Source organism: Athene cunicularia (assembly GCF_003259725.1).
Source record: "Athene cunicularia isolate RWA chromosome 1 unlocalized genomic scaffold, athCun1 chr1_part1, whole genome shotgun sequence".
NCBI classification, from domain to species: domain Eukaryota; kingdom Metazoa; phylum Chordata; class Aves; order Strigiformes; family Strigidae; genus Athene; species Athene cunicularia.
Window position 1 is genome coordinate 25,753,737 of NW_020799091.1, and position 24,470 is coordinate 25,778,206.

General features: G+C 39.5%; 1 protein-coding gene across 2 annotated transcripts in view; it reads right to left on the reverse strand.

Annotated features, from left to right (window-relative positions):
* The window catches only part of TRPC4 (transient receptor potential cation channel subfamily C member 4), a 104,522-nt gene extending 80,745 nt beyond the window's left edge, over positions 1-23,777 (reverse strand). The window contains exons 1-2 of one of the 2 annotated variants that reach the window (XM_026854663.1): positions 23,739-23,777; positions 22,295-22,699 (exon numbers count right to left, since the gene is read on the reverse strand). In XM_026854663.1, coding sequence (XP_026710464.1) covers positions 22,295-22,672 — 378 coding nt within the window. In that variant the 5' untranslated portion in view covers positions 22,673-22,699; positions 23,739-23,777. Of the gene's footprint in view, positions 1-22,294; positions 22,700-23,738 lie in introns of those variants that run through there. The other variant, XM_026854671.1, reaches the window with a different exon arrangement.
* Positions 23,778-24,470: the final 693 nt, after the last annotated feature.

Below are 24,470 nucleotides of genomic sequence, written 5' to 3' on the forward strand. Positions count from 1 at the left end.
CTGCTCTCCACTTGGACATGTCAAACTGTTCACTGCACCACTTTGAGTGTGACCACCGAGCCAATTCCTTATCCACTGAGTTCCATCTGTCAAATCCATGTCCCCCCAATTCAGACACAAGGATGACGTGCAAGACAGTGTCAAAAGCTTTTCACAACTCCAGGTAGATGACATCAGTTGCTCAGTTATAGGGCAGTTTATCAGTTTGCTAATTATAAGGCTGAGCAAAGCAGTTTGGTGACTGTGTATACTTGTAAGCATATTTGCATGGAGATGAGTAGGCAAAAAGAAAACAAAACCGGAAAGAAAGCATAGCTCAAAGTCTGTACACTTCATTGCTCAAGGACGTGAGATGTTCTTGTTGCATTCCTTTTCCCTGCACTTACTGCAAGTGGGAATGAGTTAGGCTGACTTAGATATCTAACAATTTTTTTAGATACCAACTTGAACAGCCCTCTTCAATACGTGTTTAAGCTCCCTGTGTGGTCTGTGTGACGAGAAGCCTCTTTGCTATGACAGAAGGAGAAATCTTGGATAAATTAATGCCAGTTAGGTCTGAGGCATTTTCTGTCCCTAATGACATCAAAATAGAAAGACTACCTGCTTATGATCTCTTAGATATCCAGGAAACAGAAAAAGGTAACAGTCAGTTTTAAAAGGAGGAACAGAAACACCAGGTGTGCTGATTTCTCTATCTAGATTTCTCATAATGGCTCTCATTACTGCAGTATCTTAACAGAGACTGAAAACTGCAGTGCCCCTTTACTTACATTTTAAGTGAAAGAGCTCAGAATCTACATAAAGCAACCTATTTCATTGGGCAAACAGACAGCTTGACTGCTTCTTGTCTTGATTTATTTACAATTATTTTGCCTTTTGCTTTAAAAGGAGAGCAAATCCTGCACAGGCTGCAAGTAGTTAGGTGAATAAATTTCTGAGACATGTCAATCATGACAGCATGATTCATGGAGAAACCTAAACCAAAGAAAAAAAAAAATTATACGTGACATAACAAGATGAATATGTATGTCATCTCAAGCAGTACCACATTATATAAGGAAATTAATATTATAAAGGTGTGTCATCAAGCTCATCAGTTGCTTCAGCACTATTGTTCTATAGCCGTCATCAGTCAAACACCTAGAAAATGCTGAACTCTACATTTTGGTACAACTCACAGCATACATGTTATCCCTATGCACATGCAGTTTTCTGATTTACATTCTGGTTTGTTGAGTTCTCTTTTTTGGTTTCATATTACTGTATCAGCTGAAATACATCCCGATTATGATGATGGAAGTAGTTCCACCAAGAAGGATTCAAAAAATCCTCCTACCCCAATTCCTTTCACATGCATTAAGACACAGGTAACTTGAATGATTTCAAGACATAACTTCACAATTACTTGAATTCAGCTGTCACACCACTGAAGGGGTCTGTACACAGTCTATCCTGAAAGCCATGCTGAAACTATCATCACAAGACTGCACAAACTGCAAGCCTGTAATGGTGACCCCAGATTTGGCCAGAAGTCCTTTTCCCCATACCAGGTTGCTTGCTGTGCGTTGCACAGCTGGCATGTTGTTTGGCTGTCGAGCAAGTGGATGGAAGTTGCCAAGCTGAGCCCAGGGACAGCATCATTTCAAAGCAGTGTGCGATATTAGCCATGTAACACCCATCTGGTGTACTGTCATTTTCTGCTTTCCATAAGCAGCTTCCCTGGCCTCCCTGGGAAGGGATCAACTTGTTTATTGTCCTTGAACTCATTACATTTCCTAAAGGTAAGTACCACACTCTTAATGTGCTACTGAAGTATTGTCTTTCCTATTAGAGTATTTTGCCTCTATGTCTGATCTTTTTCTGGGAAACATGTATCCACAAAACGCCACCCTTGCTCTGAAGCATTGTAAGCTGACATTAGTCTGAGGACTAAATGTAAATGTATGAAGTGCAATGAAATTTCTTAAAAGATCTTCTAGAGAATGCACACTTTAAATATTAATTAAATATTTGAAATGCTGACTAAGTCCAGCAGATAAGATTTCATTACACATTGCGTCCTTTAACATTTTCACACCCACAGTTCAGCTCACTGCTGTCAAGGTATGTAATGATCATCTTCCAGATTTCTTTTCTCTGGAGACTAACCACAAGGAACAGAGATGATAAAAATGGGTCTGTATATATTTGAGGTTAAATGATGCTTATCTTTTTGGGTCTTAAATAAAATATTGAATCTTAAATGAAGTGTGCTTAAAAAAAATAACATTGGTTCTTATATAAAACGTATTAAGACCTCCAATTAAAATTCTAAATGATAGACATATAAGGCCATAAAACCTCTCTGCAGTGTTAATTATAGGATGAGGTTCACAGCAAAATGAAAAGACTGATTAGCCAAAATGAAATTCTAACCAAAAGTTGAGAGTTTGTGGTGGAAAGGTTTCTTTGGGCTGCAGCTTTGAGATGGAAGTATCTTTTGTCAGATTCCAAACTATATTATGAATGGAAAAAGTGGAGGATTCCTTGAGGGGAAGAAAACACATAAATCTGACTTAAGGCAGTAACAGATGGACAACTTATCTGGACTTCAGGACATGGGTTTTGTTACCAGTTCTGCCAGTAACGCTGTGTTGGCTAGGCAGACCATAATTTTCATCTTCTCTTCCCAGTTGGGTATACCTTTTTGAGCAAATGTTTTATAACCCCAAATTTAATTCCAGTTCTGATTTAATGTCAGGAATATACAGCAAAAAATAATAATTAAAAAGTCAGATATTTTTGTGTGCACATTTTTAAACAAAAATTTATACATTAAAAAAATAATGAAATCTTATTTTATTCCAATATTTGCATGTAATTTAATAAGAAGGACCAATCCCCAACATTTTGTTTCAGATTATTGTGATTATACTATTATGACAATTCTAGCTATTAATTTTATAAAATGTTCCTAATATTTTCTTATTAAAATATTATTTTTCAAGTCAGGCAAGAAAGGTGTCTAACAGAGAGAAGCTTTGATAAGGAACCCAAAACAGATATCTAATTTTAGATAGCTAAATTTGAATAAGGTAAACACTCCCCTATAGCCCAACAGAATTTATTCAGCAGATACAAGCCATAAACTGAACTAGCTCAGAACCGCTAGCCACAGCTTAGAATAGCTCATGCTTCCTAACCTGCATTGCTGCGATACAAGATGGGTATTTTTCAGAAGTACTGGATTCATAATTCTTGCCATTTTTGCAGGCTTTGTGAGAAGAACGTATGAACAGTTAATGCTGAATGTGTTACCTTTAGGAGTTCGCTTTTTGTCTATCTCCTATTGGTAGAGGGTGTTGCCACTTTTTCCTCCTTGCAAACCCTTCTCAGTGTATACCACATCATAACATTTTCCAAGTATTGGGCCTAAATATCCTTATCTGCTGCTAATATGCATTATTGTTAGCAAAGGATAACTTCCTCCCAGTTAGAATAGTGGTTTATGTAATATCATGTCCATTTTTTTTTTCTGAAAATTTACTTTCAGATTTGCTGGGACATGACTAGGAACAGGTATATTGCCATAACTAAGACAAAATCCCTGTCACATTTAAGGAGGATCCAGTGCTTGCCTTTCTGTGTACATAGGAATTTGGAAAGTTAAATTTACACATTTGAGATAGTTTAGTTTTTATTATTCCAAATACAAGATGAGCTTTCAAAACCTTGGAGTTTATCTTTTTTTTTATTATTATCAGTTACACTTAACCTACCCTAAAATGTGAGCCAATGGTTTTCTAATGTCATGCTCATCCTATTACAGCTGAATCAATTTGGGTGTCACAATAGTCACAGCATGGACTGATGACTTCCAGGCTCTGTGCCAGCCACACTACACAAAAGGCATTAATGTTACATATTAAGAAAAAGAATTACAATAGCATTTCGTAATTCGCTGAAACCAACATCACTTTTCTAAACAATGAGGATGACTCGCATAACCACATGATAGAAATAATGGTATATACTTAACACATCTGCAGAACATTCAAGCAAACAGTATACAAGAATTCAGCAACAGAAACACTGGGCAGCAGGAAGGCACTTGTCAAAAGGTCTTTTTGCTCCTTTAAACCCAAAGTATGGTAAGTATGCCTAGATCAATCCCCACAGATACTTGACCAATCTGTTCTTAAACCCTTGCAGTGGTGAGTGGATATGTTGCAACATTTCCAGACAATGTTTCTGATATTTATTTCACCTTTGTGCAGTTTAAGCCTATAATGTCTTGTTCTACAAAATGTGGATACATTATTTATTTACCATAGTTTTCGTTTTCTCTTTTCAACACTCATTCCTTCAGACTTGCCTTATGGGATATATTTTCTAATTTTTGGAACCTTCTTATTTCTTTCTGCACATTCCTTACTACTTCTGAGTATAACAGAGGACAACTTCACATATAGCTTATCATCTGTGCTCATGCTGATGTGACCAAATACGATACTGACTTTTGCACAGTAATACGGTATTGCCCAGTCTTTTTCTGTTAGTCTTGTTTTAATCCCCCCTGGAGACTGTTATCTTAATCGTTTTCAATTCCAATATATACTTGGCTGATTATTTCCGCTCTGTTTAGAACCTTACACTTTTTCTTACTGAACTATTTTTTACAGAAATGATTTCTCTTGCTTGACAAAACCATCCTGAATTCTGTGTCCTCCAACAGCTTTCTGATCCCCTCATCTTTGTGTTGTCTACAGATTTAACACACCCTCTATTTTATCTGAAATGTCAGAAATGAATATACTAATTGAGACAGACCCCTGCAGAACTGCGCATTTCATCCCTCTGTTTGAGGGTTGAAATTCATCTGTCCTGTTACACCAAGTACTGTTGGCAACTACTCTTGAGTGTGGTTTTCTTAGACTGTATTTTGAGTGACAGTTTATGAAATCTTTACGAAACAGTCACAGCATGGACTCAAGCTATATGATACGTACTGCTTCTCCCCAACACACAGATCTTGCTATCTGGTGATGAATGAAAATTACATTGTTATGACAAGATCTGTTCTTGACAAATCCTGGTAGGCTGCTACTCATGTTGATGTTTTCTTCTAGGTGCTTACAAGCAGAATGTTTCATTATTTTCTTCATGATCCTCCCTGGTGTGAAAAAGTATAGGTTTCTTTTATTTGAAAAAGGATAATAGAGAACGGAAAGGAAATGCTGTAAAATAAACTGAAAATATTTTCCAGATAGAATCAGAGGAAAAGATACTTGATGTGATAGATACGGGTTATGCATTTGTTGGGTGGGATTGATGACAAAAAGCTTTATCACGTTCTCTCTTTTTTTTTTTTTTCCCTCCTTCCTGTACCTCTGAGAGCTGATCCAAAATACAGACTATATATACAAAACTGGTCTTTTTCAATTAATGTTTTTCTGTGAGCATTATTAGTGTATGGATATGCCCTTCCTTCAGTCAATGTCAATAGCATGAGCAAGGACGGGGAATGACTTAAAAGTAGACTCTCAATAAAAGACTCTCAGGATATTCTGAATTTGTTTTCAGATCTGAAACTCATACCTGCTGTCTCACCACATAACTTTTAAAACTATGTAGAGGGGTGTTTCGAGTATAATTCTGGGCATTGCTTGTGTGCTCCTAATTGAAAATGAAAGCAAACTGTTTTCATTCAGGGACAGAGAAAGAAGAAAATGAAAGTGGTTTGGAAAAATGAGAGCTAAGAAAGAAAAATGTTTTTATTATGGAAATTATTAAATGACAACACTAAATATTTCTGTCACATCATAATAAAGCTCATATAAACCTCTGTCAAAGTTTGTGTGATAAGCAAAACCAATACAGAATCACAGAATCATAGAATCATTCAGGCTGGAAAAGACCCTTGGAATCACTGAGTCCAACCATCACCCCTACTCTACAAGGTTCTCCCCTACACTATCCCTGCAAATCACATCCAAACGACCCTTAAACACATCCAGGGATGGTGACTTCACCACCTCCCTGGGCAGCCTATTCCACTGTCTGACCACTCTTTCTGTGAAAATTTTTTTCCTAATGTCCAGTCTAAACCTCCCCTGTTGGAGTTTAAAGCCGTTCTCCCTTGTTCTGTCACTAATTACCTGTGAGAAGAGACCAGCACCAACCTCTCTACAACGTCCTTTCAGGTAGCTGCAGAGAGTGATGAGGTCTCCCCTCAGCCTTCTCTTCCTCAGACTGAACAGTCCCGGCTCCTTCAATCGCTCCTCATGGGATTTATTCTCCAGGCCCTTCACCAGCTTCGTTGCCCTCCTCTGCACTCACTCCAGCACCTCGATATCTCTCTCGTATTGAGGTGCCCAAAACTGGTCACAATACTCCAGGTGTGGCCTCACCAGTGCAGAGTACAGAGGAACTGTCACCTCCCTACTTCTGCTGGCCACACTATTTCTAATCCAAGCCAGGATGCCGTTGGCTTTCTTGGCCACCTGGGCACACTGCTGGCTCATGTTCAGCTGCTTGTCAATGAGAACCCCCAGAGCCTTTTCTTCCAGACAGCTCTCCAGCCACACCTCCCCAAGCCTGTAGCCATGCAGGGGGTTGTTGTGGCCCAAGTGCAGGACCTGGTACTTGGCCTTGTTGAAGCTCATCCCATTAACATTGGCCCACTGATACAATCTATCCAAGTCTCTCTGTAGAGCCTCCCTATCCTCATGGAGATTGACACTCCCGCTTACCTTGGGGTCATTTGTGAATTTACTGATTATACACTCTGTGTCCTTATCAAGATCATCAGTAAACACCGAGCCCTGAGGAACACCACTTGTGACAGGACGCCAGCTGTATTCAGCTCCACTGACCACCACTCTCTGGGACTGCCCATCCATCCAGTGCTTGACCCAGCAGACTGTTCACTCATTTGGGCAATGGGCAGCCAGTTTTTCTATGAGAATTCTATGGGAAACTGTGTCAAATGCTTTTCAAAAATCTATGTAGACAATAACCACAGCCTTTACCTTGTCCAATAGTTGTGTCATCTTTTCATACGAGGAGATCAGGTTTGTCAGGCGGGACCTGCCTTTTATCAACCATGCTGACTAGACCTGATCCCCTGGTCGTCCATTATATGACTTTTAATGGCACCCGAGATGACCTGCTCCATGACCTTCCCTGGCACCGAGGTCAGACTGACAGGTCTATAGTTTCCTGGATCCTCCTTTTTGCCTTTCTTGTAGATGGGTGTCACATTTTCCACCCTCCAGTCCAATGGCACCTCCCCAGTTAGCCATGACTTCAGGTAAATCATGGACAGCAGCTTGGCGAGCACATCTGCCAACTCCCTCAGCACCCTTGGGTGTAACCCAACCGGTCCCACAGACTTGTGTACATCCAAGTGGTGCATCAGGTCTCTGACCACCTCCTCTTCAACTGTGCTGACCTCAATCTGCGTCCCCTCCCCATCTCCCAGCTCATGAGCTGGGTGTCCAGGGAACAGCCAGTTCCACTGCTAAAGACTGAGGCAAAGCAGGTGTTGAGCACCTCAGCCTTTTCCTCATCCTTAGTTACCATGTTTCCCTCTGCATCCAGTAAAGGAGGGAGATTTTCCCTAATCCTCCTTTTGCTGTTAACGAATTTATAGAAACATTTTTTATTATCCTTAAAAGTTGTGGCCAAATTGAGCTCTAGCTGTGTTTTGTCTTTCCTAATGTTCTCCCTGCATAACTTCACTACATCTTTATAGTCTTTGTGAGAGACCTGGCCCCTCTTCCAAAGTCAATAGATTCCCCTTTTGTTCTTGAGATCCAGCCAAAGGTCCCTGTTTAGCCAGGCCGGTCTCCTTCCCTGCCTGCTTGTTTTCCAGCACACGGGAACAGCCTGCTCCTGTGCCTTTAGGACTTCTCTCTTGAAGTATGTCCATCCTTCCTGGAATCCCATTTCCTTCAAGGCAGCCTCCCAAGGGATTTTGTTAATCTGTCTTTTGAATGAGTCAAAGTTAACCCTGCAGAAGTTTAAGGTGGAAGTTTTACTAACCCCTCACTTTGTTTCTCCAAGGATCGAAAACTCAACCATCTCACAGTCACTGCACCCTAGACGGCCTCCAACCTTTACCTCCCCCACAAGCTCTTCCCTGTTCACAGGCAGCAGGTCCAGGAGGGCACCTTCCCTGGTGGGCTCACTCACCAGCTGTGTGAGGAAGTTATCCTCCACACATTCCAGGAACCTCCTGGATTGTTCCCTCTCTGCTGTGTTGTGTTTCCAGAAGATATCTGGGAGGTTGAAGTCCCCCAGAAGAACAATGGCACACGACTGAGAGATTTCTCCTGACTGTTTGTAGAAAACTTCATCCACCTCACCGCTTTGGTTGGGGGGTCTATAGCAGACTCCCACAGCAAGATCTGCTTTATTGGCCCTTAACCTAATCTACGCACTCTCAACCCCGTTATCACTATACTGGATTTCTGAGCTGTCATAGCATTCTCTTACATATAGGGCCACTGCACCACATCTCCTTCCCTGTCTATCCCTCCTGAAGAGCTTGTAGCCATGGATTGCAGCACTTCAGTCGTGTGAGGCATCCCACCACGTTTCTGTGATAGCCACTATGTCATATTATGAAACTTCATCGTTCAAAGCAGACCTAGTGGGAGCATCCTAACTGAATGTTTTTAAATGGGTGCATACATACTTTCCTCAAACACAAATTGGTTCATAAAGGCAAAATCATTCCAATGAGGTTTATGTCTGACACTGCATTTCCTGAGAATCCTTGTCTGGTCTGATTAGAAAGCTGTGGAAAAGCTCTTGCATTTCCCTGTTTTTTGCTTTCTCCCATAATGACTCCCATAGTTAGCTGAGGCAGCAGGAGGAAATCAGCTTGCTTCTCCAGTGGGGTCTTGAGAGAAGTTAGAAAAAGAGTTCTTAGAATCTGAGCTGGATCCTTTATTTTTCCCTAAGCTTCACAGATTTAGAAACAAGAAAAGGCATCCCACATGCTAAGGAATGAGTAAGATAGTTTTTGAAAAGAAGCTTTTGCAGAAAGAACAGTAACAGATTGGTGGCCTCTCTAGGTATCAACAAACTGTTAAGAGATAGAGGCATCTCAGAGGGAAGGGTGGGAATTAGTTAAACTTCTTTACAGCTGATTGCAATTATTTAGCATTGCAAAGTAATCTGAGATATCTTCACAGCTGGGAAGTAAATATCATGTCTGAGAAAATTAGAAGGGTTATACTCTCAAAGAACTAAGTGGGAATCAGGCAAATTTGCAAAACATTTAACGAAAATTATTTTCTATATTTTCAAAATATTATGAGAAAGGAATACAAAAGAGTATGGCAGGAACATAAAAACTCCATAAATCTGCAGAGCATGCAGAGAAATGTCACAGTAAGCTGTTTCATAAATATGTTATTCATGGTATGTTGTTCAGTGGTTTGCTATTTAGCAGTTCTAGTTTTTGTACCACACTATACATTTTCCATATTTTACAGATGCAAAACAGGACTTGTTTCTGAAATAGAGGACAGAGGAAACCAAGGGTGGCAACTATGCTAGGATATTCTGGGAGTGAAAAATAGAAGTTCCATTGAGAGGCAAAGGATTGACAATTGAATTTTATTACAGGTTATTAATATTCTCAGCTGTATTCAATTCCTTAACAATAGACACTTTAATCCTCCCTACAAGCAAGAATAAACTAAACAATCCTACTGATTATGAGGTTTTGGAAAGATGTAGTGGTAAACAACAGAGTTTGCTAGAAATAAAAAATTTCCTGTTGCATTTTCACTGCAAAGAGACCAAAGGAGAAATGGGAGAGGCGTGTACTATTATACCATGTCTTATGCAGTGAAAGACCAGGAACAGAATAGTTAGTTAGAGGTATTTAAGGGTTGTTTGCTAGAAAGAAGTCTTTGAAACTGGTGCCAAAGGGAACGGATTGGTTCAAATCCTTTAATACTGTGAGTTCTCCTTGTTTCAGGTTAGTCTTATCTTACTGTTGCATTTCTCTTGAGGTGATTGATTGCAGATCTTGATCTCTACACCTCTTATACACATGATGGATCCTAAGATGAAGAAGTATTTATATATATATACTAAAGGTAAAGAAGTATTTGTAATGTGCTGAGCTTATATAAGTATATTTTTACTCATTTCAGTGCATGGTAGTAACAGAGGCTTAATAAGCAGAAGTTTAAATGAGCAGCAAAGAGAAATTTCATCTTGTCAGCCAGCTTGTGTGTACTTACAGTTGACGTCATAAAACTACTTAGGAACAAATAAAATGGCAGCAGACTTTTTTGCATTCTCTGCAAATATTTAGCTGCATCTTGGCAGTACATAAGAAGAAATCAAAAGCTTTTTTTTTTTTTTTTTTTTTTTTTTTTTTTTCTGCTAGAAAGCCTCACACATTGTGACAAGACTGCAAACTTGGATAATATTTTATTAACAACCCTCAGTAATATTTTAGTTGCTGAATTGAAAGGGGAAATAATTTTGCTTCTACCCAATCTGGGGTGAAGTGGAAGATATGTATCCTGGCATGGGCATAAAGGACTATTAAAACACTTCTGTCAGCACAATATGTGATGTGTATCCTCTATCCAGAAAACAGCTGGTAAATTGATAGGCTAAACTGGTAGTCTCCTAAGAAGAGTAAGCCTCTGTAATCACATTAATGGACTCTGTCAGTTACACCATCGTAACTTTTGAATTTGTTGGGCTATTTCAGCTGGATGTTAACAGGAAGGAAATTAGAGATACTAAATTCCTGCAAGTTTCGTAAAAGAGGTGGATGATTGATATCTGAAGAAAATTCTGGAGTGTAAGATCAACTGTGTTACTAGATACCAGAGAACTCATACAAAAAGAGGATATTGTAAGTGGATCAGCCTCTTAAAAAGCTTTGATGAACAGTCATGACATTAAAAACTGAGGAAATTCAATCATGATGCACACAGCTGTGTGGAAATCAGACTTCATAAACTTCACCGCCCACAGAACAATTTGACAAGGGATGCCCTATGACAAGAGCGAAGTTGATGATGGAGTGTTGAGGACCATACATGAGCAAGCTTCTCAACACTGGCATGTTTCTGTTTTTTTACATTTTCATAGGGTTTTCCTACGGCTGAAGGTTTGGAAAGCCATTCATTTTAAAGATTATTAGGTATGATTGCACATTTGACTCAAAAACTAATGTTCACTTTGAAAAAGTCTTCTGAATTCTACTCCTCCTTGCATAAAACTTACTTAAGAGGTATCTCCACAGGAATGTTCCAGGTAACTGCATTTTAGCACAGTGGCTCACAGACAAGGAAGAACTCTAGAATGGCTCTTTGAAAGTATTTTTCAGTGGACCACTTTGTGGCACTGGATTGCCTGGGAGTTTGTGTCCATCAGGAACTTCAGCACCTATGAAAGAGATTCTTTCAACAACAGGGCTCTGGTGGTCCTATTCCTAAAGTCTTTCCTGGGTTTATGCATTGGACACTGCCAGAGAAAGGATATGTTGTAAATGAACCTGCAGGATGGGATTTATCTCTGGATTTAAACTCCTAACAATAAACTCTATACGTGGATTAGGTTTTTAAGCTCCTGTTATACCCAGTGTAAATCTAGGGCTCATCTCAATTGCCCCCACGTAGGTGCGTAGTGCTATTTCAGATAGTCCAGGTGTCCTGTGTGACCTCCAGTCACCACTCCACACAGGTACAGGTCTCGCACAGGTCTGCACAGGTCCTGTCTCATAACTTCCAGGCCCACATGTCTCACAGATATACTAGGGTGCCTCACATTTCCCCTATCCACTACATGTGAGCCTCCGAGCTGCGCCCCTTGTTGATGCAGTCAATAGGGTCCAGAGAACTATTTTTCTTAGCTTAAGGTAGACACTTGTATTTGGTCAGCAGATCATTTAGCTCTTTACTGAATTTACTGGGAGAACAGATACCTGGCTTATATGTAATCACTAAAGGAGTGATTCAGGTACCTAGACATAGGCATCTAGTACCATGTAAAATACCCGAGAGAATCAGAGAGACTTACATAGATATGACACAAGACTTACTGGAGGGTATCACCCCTTTGCAGCACAGGTGAAGCACAGACAAGCTGCCCTGACACAGGAGACATCTCTGCACAGACCCCTGGTTCTTCTGCTATATTGAATTCAGATTCACGCGTCTGAATTGGGCGCTGATGCCCACCCCTTACATACATATATCTGTATATATGTATTTATATATAGCACAGATCTTCTCAATCTGTTTTATCAAGGACAAAATCATTAACTGTCCCCTGGGAGGCTGCTCTGGGCAGAGAAGATACTGGTTTGTTTATATTGCTCCTTTAATCTTTATAAATTTGTTAACTTCCTAAGTTAAATTGCATAGCCGAATGTAAAGATAATTGGCTATGGGGATTTATAGACCTTAGAAGACTACTCAACCAACTCTATTTGGTAAATCTCTTGTTCTTTTTAATAGATTTACACTTCCAGCTTCAGAGCTGATGTTTATCCTGTTTTCAAGCATTGAAAAGCTGTTAAAATCTTTAGTTGAAATTGTATTTACAGTTGTTGAGTTGTCAGGAAGTGAAAGCAGGTAGGTTTGGCAAAAAGGATTCCAGGCATGGAGGTTTATGAAGATGACAGTACAGGACCACTAATTGTGGAAAGCAGGGATTTGGGACATCTTCTTTTCTTATTTGTATGCTGTCCCTATTCTGATTGTAAACTTGGGTGAGTCCTGTAAAGTGGGGCTCAACTAATATATGAGTTAACCTTCTAAAGATTTTGAATTATTTTAGATTTTTCTAAAGATTTTTATTTAGTTTAGATTTTCAAGTGCTTATTGATAACAGCACTCATCTTCTCCTGGTAGAAAGTGCCTATATTTCCAGCATAAACTGAAAAAAAAAAAGAAGTCTGAAAAAGACAGAAAATAATGACAGAAAAGCACTTAATCTTTCTGAATCTATGACACTTAAAGTTTAGATAGAAGTTTGGTTCACAAATTGTCTTTGAACTAAGTCTGTATTTGTCATCATCCATATTTTCTGAACTTCTACAAACTCTTAAAACAGACAATTTCACAGCTGGTGTAAATCATCATCAATAACACTACCTGCCAGGAATCTATCTGTAAGAATTCTGCAGGTAAGATTTTTTTTAATGTTGCAAATAAAAAATGGCTCATCATTTTGTACAGGTCAAGAAACTATCACATTTCCCCATATTTTGGCATGCTTCTTTTGCCATTGCTTCAGTTTTGGAATATTATGATTTAGCATTTGTTACAAGGTGATTGGTGCATATTGCAGAACACATTGCCTACCTCAACAGTGAAACTGCTAGCAGCTCTCTTTGATGGAACCAGCAAAACAGCTTCTTGAGTCTTTAGTAATCATCACAGGTTTTTCTATAGAGACACCTACCCTACCTCTGATGCTTATAAATACAGACAGTTTGGGTTTATTGCTTAGGTGCAGATTTTTTTGGAAATTGAAAACAATCAGCTTCCCTCTAAAAAAATCAAAGAACAATTCTTATTTAAATCCATATCTCTATCTCATATGCAATTAGTCATCTCCACCTTTATGGTACACCTTTCCTTAAAAACTACATGCTGATGTGTGTACCCAAATGATTATATGAGAGACTGAATATGTGGATAGGCTGCTATATCTGTTTCATCAGTAAACTGAAATATCCCCTACACAGCCTCTTCCATTCATCTCTGTCTATCAATATGTTAAAACCTGTCAGAAAATTCTAATTAATCAGATGCCACTAGGAAAAACATACTCAGCTACCCACTCAGGCAGCTAGGAGTGGGAAGAACCAACTCTGTGCCCTCACATTCCACTTCGAGACTGTGTACTTCAAGCCTGACAAAATAGCTTTGCATTGCCTCCTCCATACTCATTACTAGCTAGACTGTCATTAATCAGAACATTCAGAAAAGGCACTTAGTTCATGAACTTCTGTGGGAGACATTTTCAAAACAAGAATGATGCTTTAATCTCAACAGACGAAGAGCACTACACAAGTGGTTGTGAATTATATTTTCCAGTTACTGGAGAAAGAGTTTTTGATAAGAAAAACTTATCTAAGTGGTCATAAAATCTTTTTCTTTCTGTCCCTGATTCACCAGTATATGTCCCAGTTCAGTAACTACACGAAAATTTTACTAACCTCTTAAAACAACTGGTCCAACATCTTTGTAGTTAAAGTCCACTGGAGGTGTGCTGGGCCTACAACCTGTACATATTCCCTGGTCTTCTTCATGATGACCCACACTGTTACCAAGAGGAGGCAGAACCCTGACATAGCAACTTCCCCATGTACACTGTTGGGTTGTGTGGCAATGCAGGGCTGAGAAAATGTTATCATCCCATGAGGCTTGGAAGCAAAATAATTTATCAAAGCCAACTAAAGGCTCTGCATGTACTAACTCCTCAAAGGGCAGCTTCAAGAAGTCCAAAGATACTAAGAGACACAAAAGGAACAGAGTGGGTGATGAGGACACGTGGGGTATTCCCTAGAAAATAGGCACTCTGTCAGACCTGATAGGAGCTCTGTCAGTGGAGCAGATTCTATGCTGCCAACATTTCAGAAATGGAAAATGACTCTTCAGGCTCTGTGCTGCTTTTATGCTGTTTCCTGACTTTTCACCTTTAGACTTTTTATCTGTTTCTGGGAATGCTGCCAGACTGAAGGCACTTTGCCTGCATGGCTATCTAGCCCTGCTGTCTGTAACCCTTCCCAGATAGCTTAGGTGAGTGCCTGAACATCCATGTAGCAGCCTGCCCCAGTGGCCTAGAAACTATACTGTACATCCTTGACACATCCTCACAACAGGACCATTCCCTCCTCCTGACTGTTCTCTCATATCCTTTCATTCTCTCCAAAACTGCATGGCAACACTGCTAAAAATATCAGATGTTAAGACACATTTTGGCATAAGATCGAACTCTGTTTATGCTGATGAGAACTGCATGCAATAGATTCAAGTGAAAGACAACTTGTATTGGCAGCACCTCTACTTCTACCTTCCCACACCCCAAATAATTATCAATCAGCTAAATGCATCAAGATTTGTAAAATATAACTTTAGCCTGTGACAGCAAAATAATACCCCTTCTCTCCCCACCTCCCAAAAAATGTCAAGATAGCAAGCCTTCCTACTGATCCACCTGGGTAACTCTTCCTGTCCACAGTGCTCATAGCGGCTGCTAAAACAGAGTAGCACATAAATGCCAGAGCAAGCTCTGAGGTGCTGGTCTGCCTATCATCCAGATCAGGGGGCTGGCCAGACCTCCCTCTAGCTTTCTAATAGCTCTTTCAACACCCAGATGTGGGATGATGGACTCTTGCCTCTTGAGTGAAGATGCTTTCACCACACATTCTGGGGCTCTGGAACTCCAAAATGTCCTGGATCCTATTTTTCAGATATGGCTAAAATGTCCCTGGCAAGCACTGGATATGCAGCATAAAGCACCGTTAGGATGCTTGGCTGGGTTAGATTCCTGGATTCACATCTGGTTTGCAAGGTATCAGAGCTGCTATCCTCCTACATACGACTTCTCACACTGCCCATCTCTTCCAGATGCCATTTTCCTTATAATATAAAAGCATATAATCACAGCTTGCTGTCCTTACCTCCTACACAAAAGTTTAATCTCTTTCATTTCTGTCCTTTCTCCCAGAGATAAAGGATAGAACATACCATACCTTTTGCCCAGCTGCTCAGGAATATCCCAGTTGTAAAGCCTACCATGACCAGAGAGACTACTAAAGAGTTGATTAAGAAGGGTTTCTCACGGTCTGTCTGGAGATAAAATGGTAACTATCCTTATGCTCTTCCTGAGGGAGTCTCAGACCTAGCAGTAAAGTCAGAAACTTAATCTATAGCTCTGAGTACAACACAAGTGGTAGCTAACCAGGTTTACAGAAAGCATGGGAACAATGGGAAGAACTGGGATAGTGGAAGTGGATTTTGCAAAGTGAGTATAATGTCTGGGGTAGGTGGACATTTTCAGGTCCAGTGTAACCAGGTGGCATTGACAATCCCTGCTGTGCTCATCTCCATCTTAACTAACTTTTAGCCTTGAAAAGGCAGTAAAAACTCATGAAGGTGCTGATATGCTAATTCAGGTATCAGTATCTTCTACCACTTCCTAACCACATGCCAGGCTCTTATACTCTGTCTCTGGTACCCACATACAATACGCTCTTCACCAAGGAATATGCTATGTCTTTCAGTCCTTCCAAAATGTCTGTCTGTACATTTTAAGCTTTTGAGGTTTGGGGTTTGCCTGTTTTTTTTTGTTGTTGTTGTTTTGTTCTTTTTTTTTTCCCCAATACTTAGACGACACATTGAACTTACTCTTTCTTGGGCCTTCAAGACACTGCCAGGAAAATTCATGAAAACCAATGAAAAAAAACTGTCTACGCTATGTACTTGCATTTTTAGAGGCCAACACATTGAAGAAGCTGAGGCCTGGCTTTCCAGTTTCTCTTTGACTGTCAGGAAAAAAGACTGAATTTGTAGAAGTGAGTAAGCAGCAGAAAAAGAGGTTGCAATTATGATGGAGAAATTCAACATGTATAACATTTCTCAGCACAGTAAGTAGAAGGTGGGGATTTTGCATAAACTATAGTATGACTTTATTGGTTGTCCCAGGAGAGCAAAAAGGTCGCAGGAGGTGGATATAGTCTCTTTTCAGCTTTCCATCTTCCAGCACTATGCCAGCAATTTCTTATTTTCTCTGCACGTGGTGTGAGAGCACAGTACACAAAAGAAAAGAGGAGTCAAGCTGATCCCAAAGACCTTCTGTCTCCCCTTCAGGAAATGAAATGCACAATTCACAGCATTTTTGCAGAGGTGGAGTCAACTGTAGCAATTCTTACAAAGATTTCCTAAGGCAGGGTATCAGAAAGTATGCACTGACTGCTATTCATTGACTGTTCTGCTGATGTTGACCAAACAAGACAGGAGAAAAATTTAGATATGTACTTTGCTGTGACACCCTGGAAATGCAGAGGTGATGTACAAGGAGCTGATGCACTACAGGCAGACAAATCATCCTGTTAAAAGAGAAACCTGTCTGGACAGTGGGCAGGGATAGAAGCCTCACTGAAGACACCAGAACCTCTAGGAAAGACTGTGTAAGGGTGACATTAAATCTGTGCATCCAAAGCACCCACAGACTATAATCTGTTATACGGATTTACCTCCCAAACTGCCTTGATGGCTATTAACTTTTTGGTTCCAAACTGTCTGGAAAAAAGCTGCAGGGGCTAAAGTCTGCCAGCTTCCACCCTCTTACCATGACCTTCCCTCCGTGCCCAGCACTGTTTTCATTTTAATTGACTTTTGCACCACAGAAGGAGTGAAGGAGGGACACATCACTGTGATCCCTTCCCTCCATGTCCTAAAGTTCTCTCTCCTCTAGGAATTCTCTTATGTTTGCAAATGCCATTCTGGCATTAGCACAGTATTTTTTTCAGACATCTGCAGAAAGCTATCCCCTAGGGTGTCCACCTATAAAAATACGCACAGTATCACAAAATTGACTTCTAATAGTGAACAGGGAGGTACAAGAGCACTACCATGTGCTTCTGCTAGCAAGGCAATACCTGTAAACATTGCAGTCAGGTTCTCATGCCCTAAGTCTAGACTGCCAGCTAATACAATGCTACACAGATTCGAGTTTAATAACTGAGTCTTGATTTACTTTTGTGCTTTGTAGCATCCTTAGAAGACAACTATACCTCTGCTTCAGTATTCCTTAAATATATGCATGTCTAGGTGGTCAACCACCCAGCTAGAGGTTCATGCCTGGGTAGTTCAAGCAGTAGGGCAAGCTGTGATTTAGATAAAGGTATTCTCTGTTGTTGTTGTTGTTGTTACCTAACCCCCATCCATCTGTAGATGCTGCATGTAATTTAACAAGATAAAAATGTTTTCTGCAGATACCAAATTTTAAAGAACAGCTTTTTTCCCTCCTAATTTGGCATTTAACTATCCATCACAGTAAGCAACAAGTGACTTGGCAGATAATTTAGGACATATGGCTTTGAAGAACTGGTAATTTAAAAGTACTTGGACAAGTTTCCTCAACTCATTCACCTTAATTTGTGTTATTCTCTTTTATATGTCCTCTAGCAGCTGGTACAGCTAAAAAAGTGTAGAAAATAGAATGCAAATGACAAAATAACCTTTTCCTGAGTTGTACTGATGTATACCATAAAAACCTCACTCACAGACTACCAGGAGTCAAACACAATTCAAAGCTGTTGTACATCCCTCATCTGTAGTCACCAGGTGGCACCAGATGTATCCATCACATATTGATAATCAGCTTTAACTCACTGTAATCCATGTGGTCATTGAATACAAAGCACATCAGATATGGATATTAGGTAGAGCCCAACAGCTGAGTGGTCAGTAGACTAGGGAGCTTAGATAAAACTTTAACAAGATCTGACTGTTGTTTCCTGTGGGGTTTTTTTGGGGGGTTGGTTTGGTTTTTTTTTTTGAGGAGGAAGCATTAGTGCAAGATTCAGTGGTATCTCCTAATTTTGAAGATAATGTTTGGAAAACTTTTACAAAAAATGCAAAAAAGCATTATTTTAAATACATTCATTAATTCTTGGTTGGAATTAACATATTTTTACATTTTTCCCCTTTTTAAAAATTTTAATGTTGAAAGAATTAAATTTTGGAGAAAAAACAGTTATTACAAAAGATACATTTCAGCTGTCCTGAAGAATTGTAGCTTTCTGTTGGTACAAGAAAAAAAATTTTTTTCTAGCTTTCTGACATTGTCAATGAGCTCTAGAATTATGTAGGAAAACCTATGCTTAAAAATTCTTTGATTTTATAAGTATAATTACATTATTGTATGAAGGTGAATCTGAAATTAGATATGCATCATACATAGAATATTATCTCATTAATATAAAAAATATGAAGAGCTAATTGATTTACTTGTAAATCATGAGTCATCAGTTTTTTCTGCATTTGAATGTTCATAACTTTCATCACTAATGAAATATTTGAGAATCTAAACTGTTTAAGCTTGGAAGTATTTGGCGCATGTATTTTTCTTATTCCTTATTATCTGTCTCCTCTATGAATAACTTTTCATCGGGGGCAAAGATAAATGAGCAAAAGGGTGAAATCATGACCTCAACCAAATCAATGGCAAAACTCCCACTAACTTCAAGGGGCTAGGATTTTACCACACATGACCAGCTTTATACAAACAAGGAAAACCAAACAGGCAAAGATATCATGTTATTAAAAGCACAGAGTCTGAAAATGAATCATCATCTAAACAATATGGCAAATGTTTACAAATAAAAGTAATCAAAAAATGTCTAGTTTGAAATAGAGTTTCAAAAGGAACTTGATTCTCCAGGGAAAAAAAAAATGCATCTTTGTGTCTAAACACTGAAAATATAAATTTTAGTATATAATTCAAAGCATCCAGATTTTATATCTTTAGCGTACCATAGTGATTTTCCAGTCATCAAGTGCTTTTGATTATATTAAATATGCACAGTTGTATCTGCTTCACTGCAGCATTACCGGCAAAATGTAATCCATGTTTACCTTGTCTTCAACATGACCTTTTCCTAAAAATGAACCAACTTGATTATTTACACATACAACAACCATAGAAGTTTAATGATTGTTGGGGTCCCCAGTGCAAAAAAACGGCATGTGTGTGTAAATAATGTATTTGTTTAAAGACCATTCTTTGCGACCGCTGGCTTGCAAGCAGTATTTGCATTTGCAGTGCGCTAGCCTAGCCTTGTACAGACACAGAAGGATATGTGTCTATTCAAATGCTTCATGATTATTCTTCATGCTTTACAGTAATGGGAAGACCCTTAGCAAGTGCAACCAGGGAAACTGAGGAAGAGACGGAGAAGCAGCACTCTCCATACCAGCCAGCAGTGGAGCCTGGCACTGAAACAATGCCCTTAAGCTCCGGCCCAGAGAACTAACCTCTAGTTTGAACCAAAGCAGTTTGTGGCTAATTTTGCTATTTGTACTCATGCAGTTACACTGAGGTAGCTGTGGTACATACAAAAAAGTAGTTCTGAAAGTCTAAATAAAAGCCTGAAATTTAAGCTCCTAGTGTGAGGTAAATCTGTAGACTCTACCTAGTTGAAAAACTGGTTTATGCCGTTTTAAGACACGTAATTGAGAAAGACAGTATGAGTTGCTCTCCAGGGATCTCCTCTTTTTTCCACTGGCAAGGGGAGCCTAGGCAGCCACATCAGAGATGAGGTACAACTTTGGATGGCTACTGTCCAGTGAGATGAACTCCACTCTGCACATAACAACTTCCATTACAGATGATGGAGAATGGAGACACAGGTGGTTTAACTGGCTTGTCACAGGGCTATGCATTGATCCTTCTGGGCCCCGATTCACTGCATTGAGAAATTTCCATATATTGTATTCTCATCTCACTATCAGCTGAGAAATAATGAAATGAGATAAACATAAAGTGAATCTATTTTTTTTCCCTTTCTCTTGACATAAAACTGTTGTCATTATAAAGGATCTCTGCTTTTATTGTCTAGAAGAGAAGGCAGACACACACATTTGTACAAAGGCCTACTATATTTCTTTCTTTCTTTCTTTCTTTCTTTCTTTCCTTAACAAAAAAAGCATAGAATTCATGTTATTTTATCAGCAAAAATTATACTCTTTACCTATTACCTGCAATTCTAACTATAGCAAGTACATTATACTGTAATTAAAACATATTGTATGCATTATCTGTAAAAGACCTGTAATCATTTCAGCATAGTATCTATTGAAATACATTAATACAGTACCTGTAAAGCATGAAAATTCGAATATATGAAAATATAATACAATATTCTAACTATTTTAAAGGTTTTTCTCCTGGAAGAGTCCTAGGAATATCAGAATTTTGGGGCTATGTTATCCTATCTCCACTAGTATCTCAAAATGAGAAGGATACAAAGGAGGCCATCTACCTCCTAGAGATGTCTCAAGGCAGTGAAAGGGGAAGCAGAGTAGGTATCACATTTATCATGAATGAGACTGTATGTAATGATTTTTTCATTTGAGAGAAGACAGGGAGAAAGAGAGTGGAGTTTGTAACTTTTTAGCTGTACTAGATAGGATAGACCACTACTGGAGACAGAGATGGAGTTCTGACCAATTCGGTCATGTCTTCCAGTATTGCCTTCCTGACTTGGGTGATGGTGGCCTCCACATGGAGGGGTTGAAACTCTCATTGACAGAGGTGACCTTGATATGCTTGAGAAGTGAGCACCATGTCAACCTCATGAAGTTCAACAAGGTCAAGTGAAAGACCCTGCACCTGGGTTGTGGAAAACACCAGTAACAATACAGGCTGGGGTGTGAAGGGATTGAGAGCAACCCTGCCAAGAAGGACTTGAGGATGCTGGTTGATGAAAAATATTGGCATAAATGAACAATGTGCACTTGCAGCCCAGAAAGCCACCTGTATCCTGGGCCATACAACAAGAGGCATAGTTAGCAGGCTAGAGGAGGTGATTCTTATCCTCTACTCTGCTCTTGTAAGACGTCACCTGGAGCACTGCACCCAGCTCTGGGGTCCCCAGCACAAGACAGACATGGACCTGTTGAAGTGGATTCACAGGAGGGCCACAAAAACTGTCAGAGCGCTGGAACACATCTCCTGTGAGAAAAGGCTCAGAGTTGGGGTTCTTCAGCCTGTAGGAGAGAAGGCTCCAGGGAGACCTTATTGCAGCCTTCCAGTACTTCAAGGGGGATTATGAGAAAGATGAAGAGAGGCTTTTAACCAAGGCCTGGAGTGACAGGATAAGGGGCAACTGTTTAAAAGTGGAGGAGGGAAGGTTTAGATTGGACATAAGGAAGACATTTTTTACAGAGAGGGTGGTGAGACACTGGCACAGTTTTCCCAGAGAAGTTGTGACTGCCCTCTCCCTGGAAGTATTCAAGGACAGGTTGGACGGAGCTTTGAGCAACCTGGTCTAGTGAAAGATGTCACTGTCCATGGCAGGGGGTTGGACTAGATGATCTTCAAAGGTTCATTCTGACTCAAAACATTCTATGATGTCTGACAAAACCACGAATGAATACAATGCATATGGCATCAAAGTAATTGGTTTTCTGATTTTAAATACTTGTGTGGAAGGATGATGGGTTTAGTTTTCTTTTTGCTTACTCCCTTTGCATAATTCTTCTATTTTCATTAGAGTATACTACAAACATAGAGAAAATCCTGCACATACCTGTTTCTCCCCACTGGGCTTCTTGTGGTTTAACAGCAGCTCCACAGCACCAACTACCTCCTTTCTTATGGCATGCAACAAAGCGTCTCCCACATATACATTAAAACTTAAGAGCAGCTCAATAAGCTCAAGGTTCTCATTTTCAATTGCAATAAGGAGTGCAGTTCTTCCCAAGGGATCAATGCAATTAATATTGATCTTGAAATAAATTTCTGCTTCCTCCAAAGCTTTCTTTACACTGGCATAATCTCCTTTCTCCACGGCGTTCAGATAGGCTTTCTCTGAATGAGACAGTTCAGATTCTGCCCGCACAATGCGAAGAGGAATACGATCTCTGTAGGGAGCATTGACACTTCTTTTGTAGTAGAACTGGGCCATATTTTATGCCATTCTAATGCTTTGTCTCTGCAATATGAAAAGAAAAATTAAATCAGTAATATATTTTGGGGGTACAGTGCACCGAATTAATTTTTGCAAAATACAAGTATTTCAAACTCCTACTAAAAAGTGATGTTGAAACAAGTACAAATGGTCTCTATCAATAGAAATCGTAAGATCACCAGCAAAACATGGAAACCAAAACATATAACCAAACTGTTGCGATTTACCAAGTCAAAGCTTATCTGTTAGCATAATATTCTCCTCTATGTATTCCTTAAATCTGTGGTAAGCATGAGGTAATAATGATACAATGTACTTTGCACCAAATGTGTAGCTCTACTTCATCCTTAATTTCTTCATTAAGTTCCACTACCTCATGTTTCCCACAGTTTAAGAGTATGCTCACACACAATTGCAGCTGCTCAGCAGACTACAGGGCACCTACATATTTTAAGCTTGATGGTGGCAGTAGCTGTGTAACTTAGTGACTGGTTCAGTTGCCCATCTAAGGTACCCAGACCCCTTTGAGATGCACTAGTTACCTCATCAGCAGTGCAGCATGGCTTGGGTCTTTCATAAGGCCTGTGAACATCTGGTATCTCCATGTAAATATCTCTGATATCGCACACAAGCCTGGTGTCACTCAATGCTTGTGTGTGGACAACTAAATACAGCCCTTTGTATTTGTTTCTTTAGCTTAGGGAGACAGAACACATTATAATTGGCATACTTATTAGCATTTACATTTTCCCAGTGCTGCTGAAATACTCTGACTTACCTGTGGCAGGCACATGATTGCACAGGTCAGTGGTGAGCTTTCCTACTAAGATTTGCATTCAATCTCATATGCTATTAGAAAAACATTCAAGTAAAATGCTTTTCCAACCAGCACTTACTAACATACAAATCAAAAGTCAGAGCCTAAAAGGAAAACCAAAATCCATATGAAATAAATTTCCAAGGACTGGCAGACAATAATCATGGTTTTGATTCTGAAATATTCAGTTCTAAACTATAATTAATACTGAAACACTATGACTATAAAATAACTCTAAAGTCTTACACATAATAAAGCATTTAATGACTCTGCTTTTAGCCTGGATACTTTGTGCAAGGGCTCTGCAAAATAATCCCTTCTAACAGGATGATTTTCTCCTGGCTCTACCTTCTACCTGGGGGGGGGAAAAAAAAAAAAAAAAAAAAAAAAAGAGGGAAGAGGAAATTCACCTTCAATAACAAGGTACACAAAAAATATTTCCTTCTGCAGCTCAATTAGAGGTTGAACAGCTTACTGGTCAAAGAACTGTAGTTTCTTGTCATTTTAACTGCTGACAATGCAAACTGCAGTAACCCACTGTCTTTTCCTCCATTTCCTTCAGGCTTTAAAAAATATCTCTGTTGAGATTCTAGTTTGGAAAAGATAATACACATTTTTATTACTGTGAGGTTTTGATTCATCAAAAATTTGACTAAACACCGTGAGGAACACAGTAACTAATCTGCTCCAGTCTCCTTACGCAGTGTGATGAGAGGTAAGTACAAAGGCTGTTACTAATTTGTTTGTTTTCCAGAGCAGATCAACAGTGCTTTAGGCAGGCAGGAGAGAGAAAAGGAAACACATTCGAAATAACTTCCCTCCAGATCCATATACAGGAACTGAGCAATTGCAATCCTTTGCAAGATGTTTCCCACTTCCCCCTCCAAGACAGTATTGGTCTGCATGCAATCTGGGCTACTAGAGGTTGCACAGCCTGTGGATTATGTTCTGTTAATCTCACTCCACGTAAAACAAAGA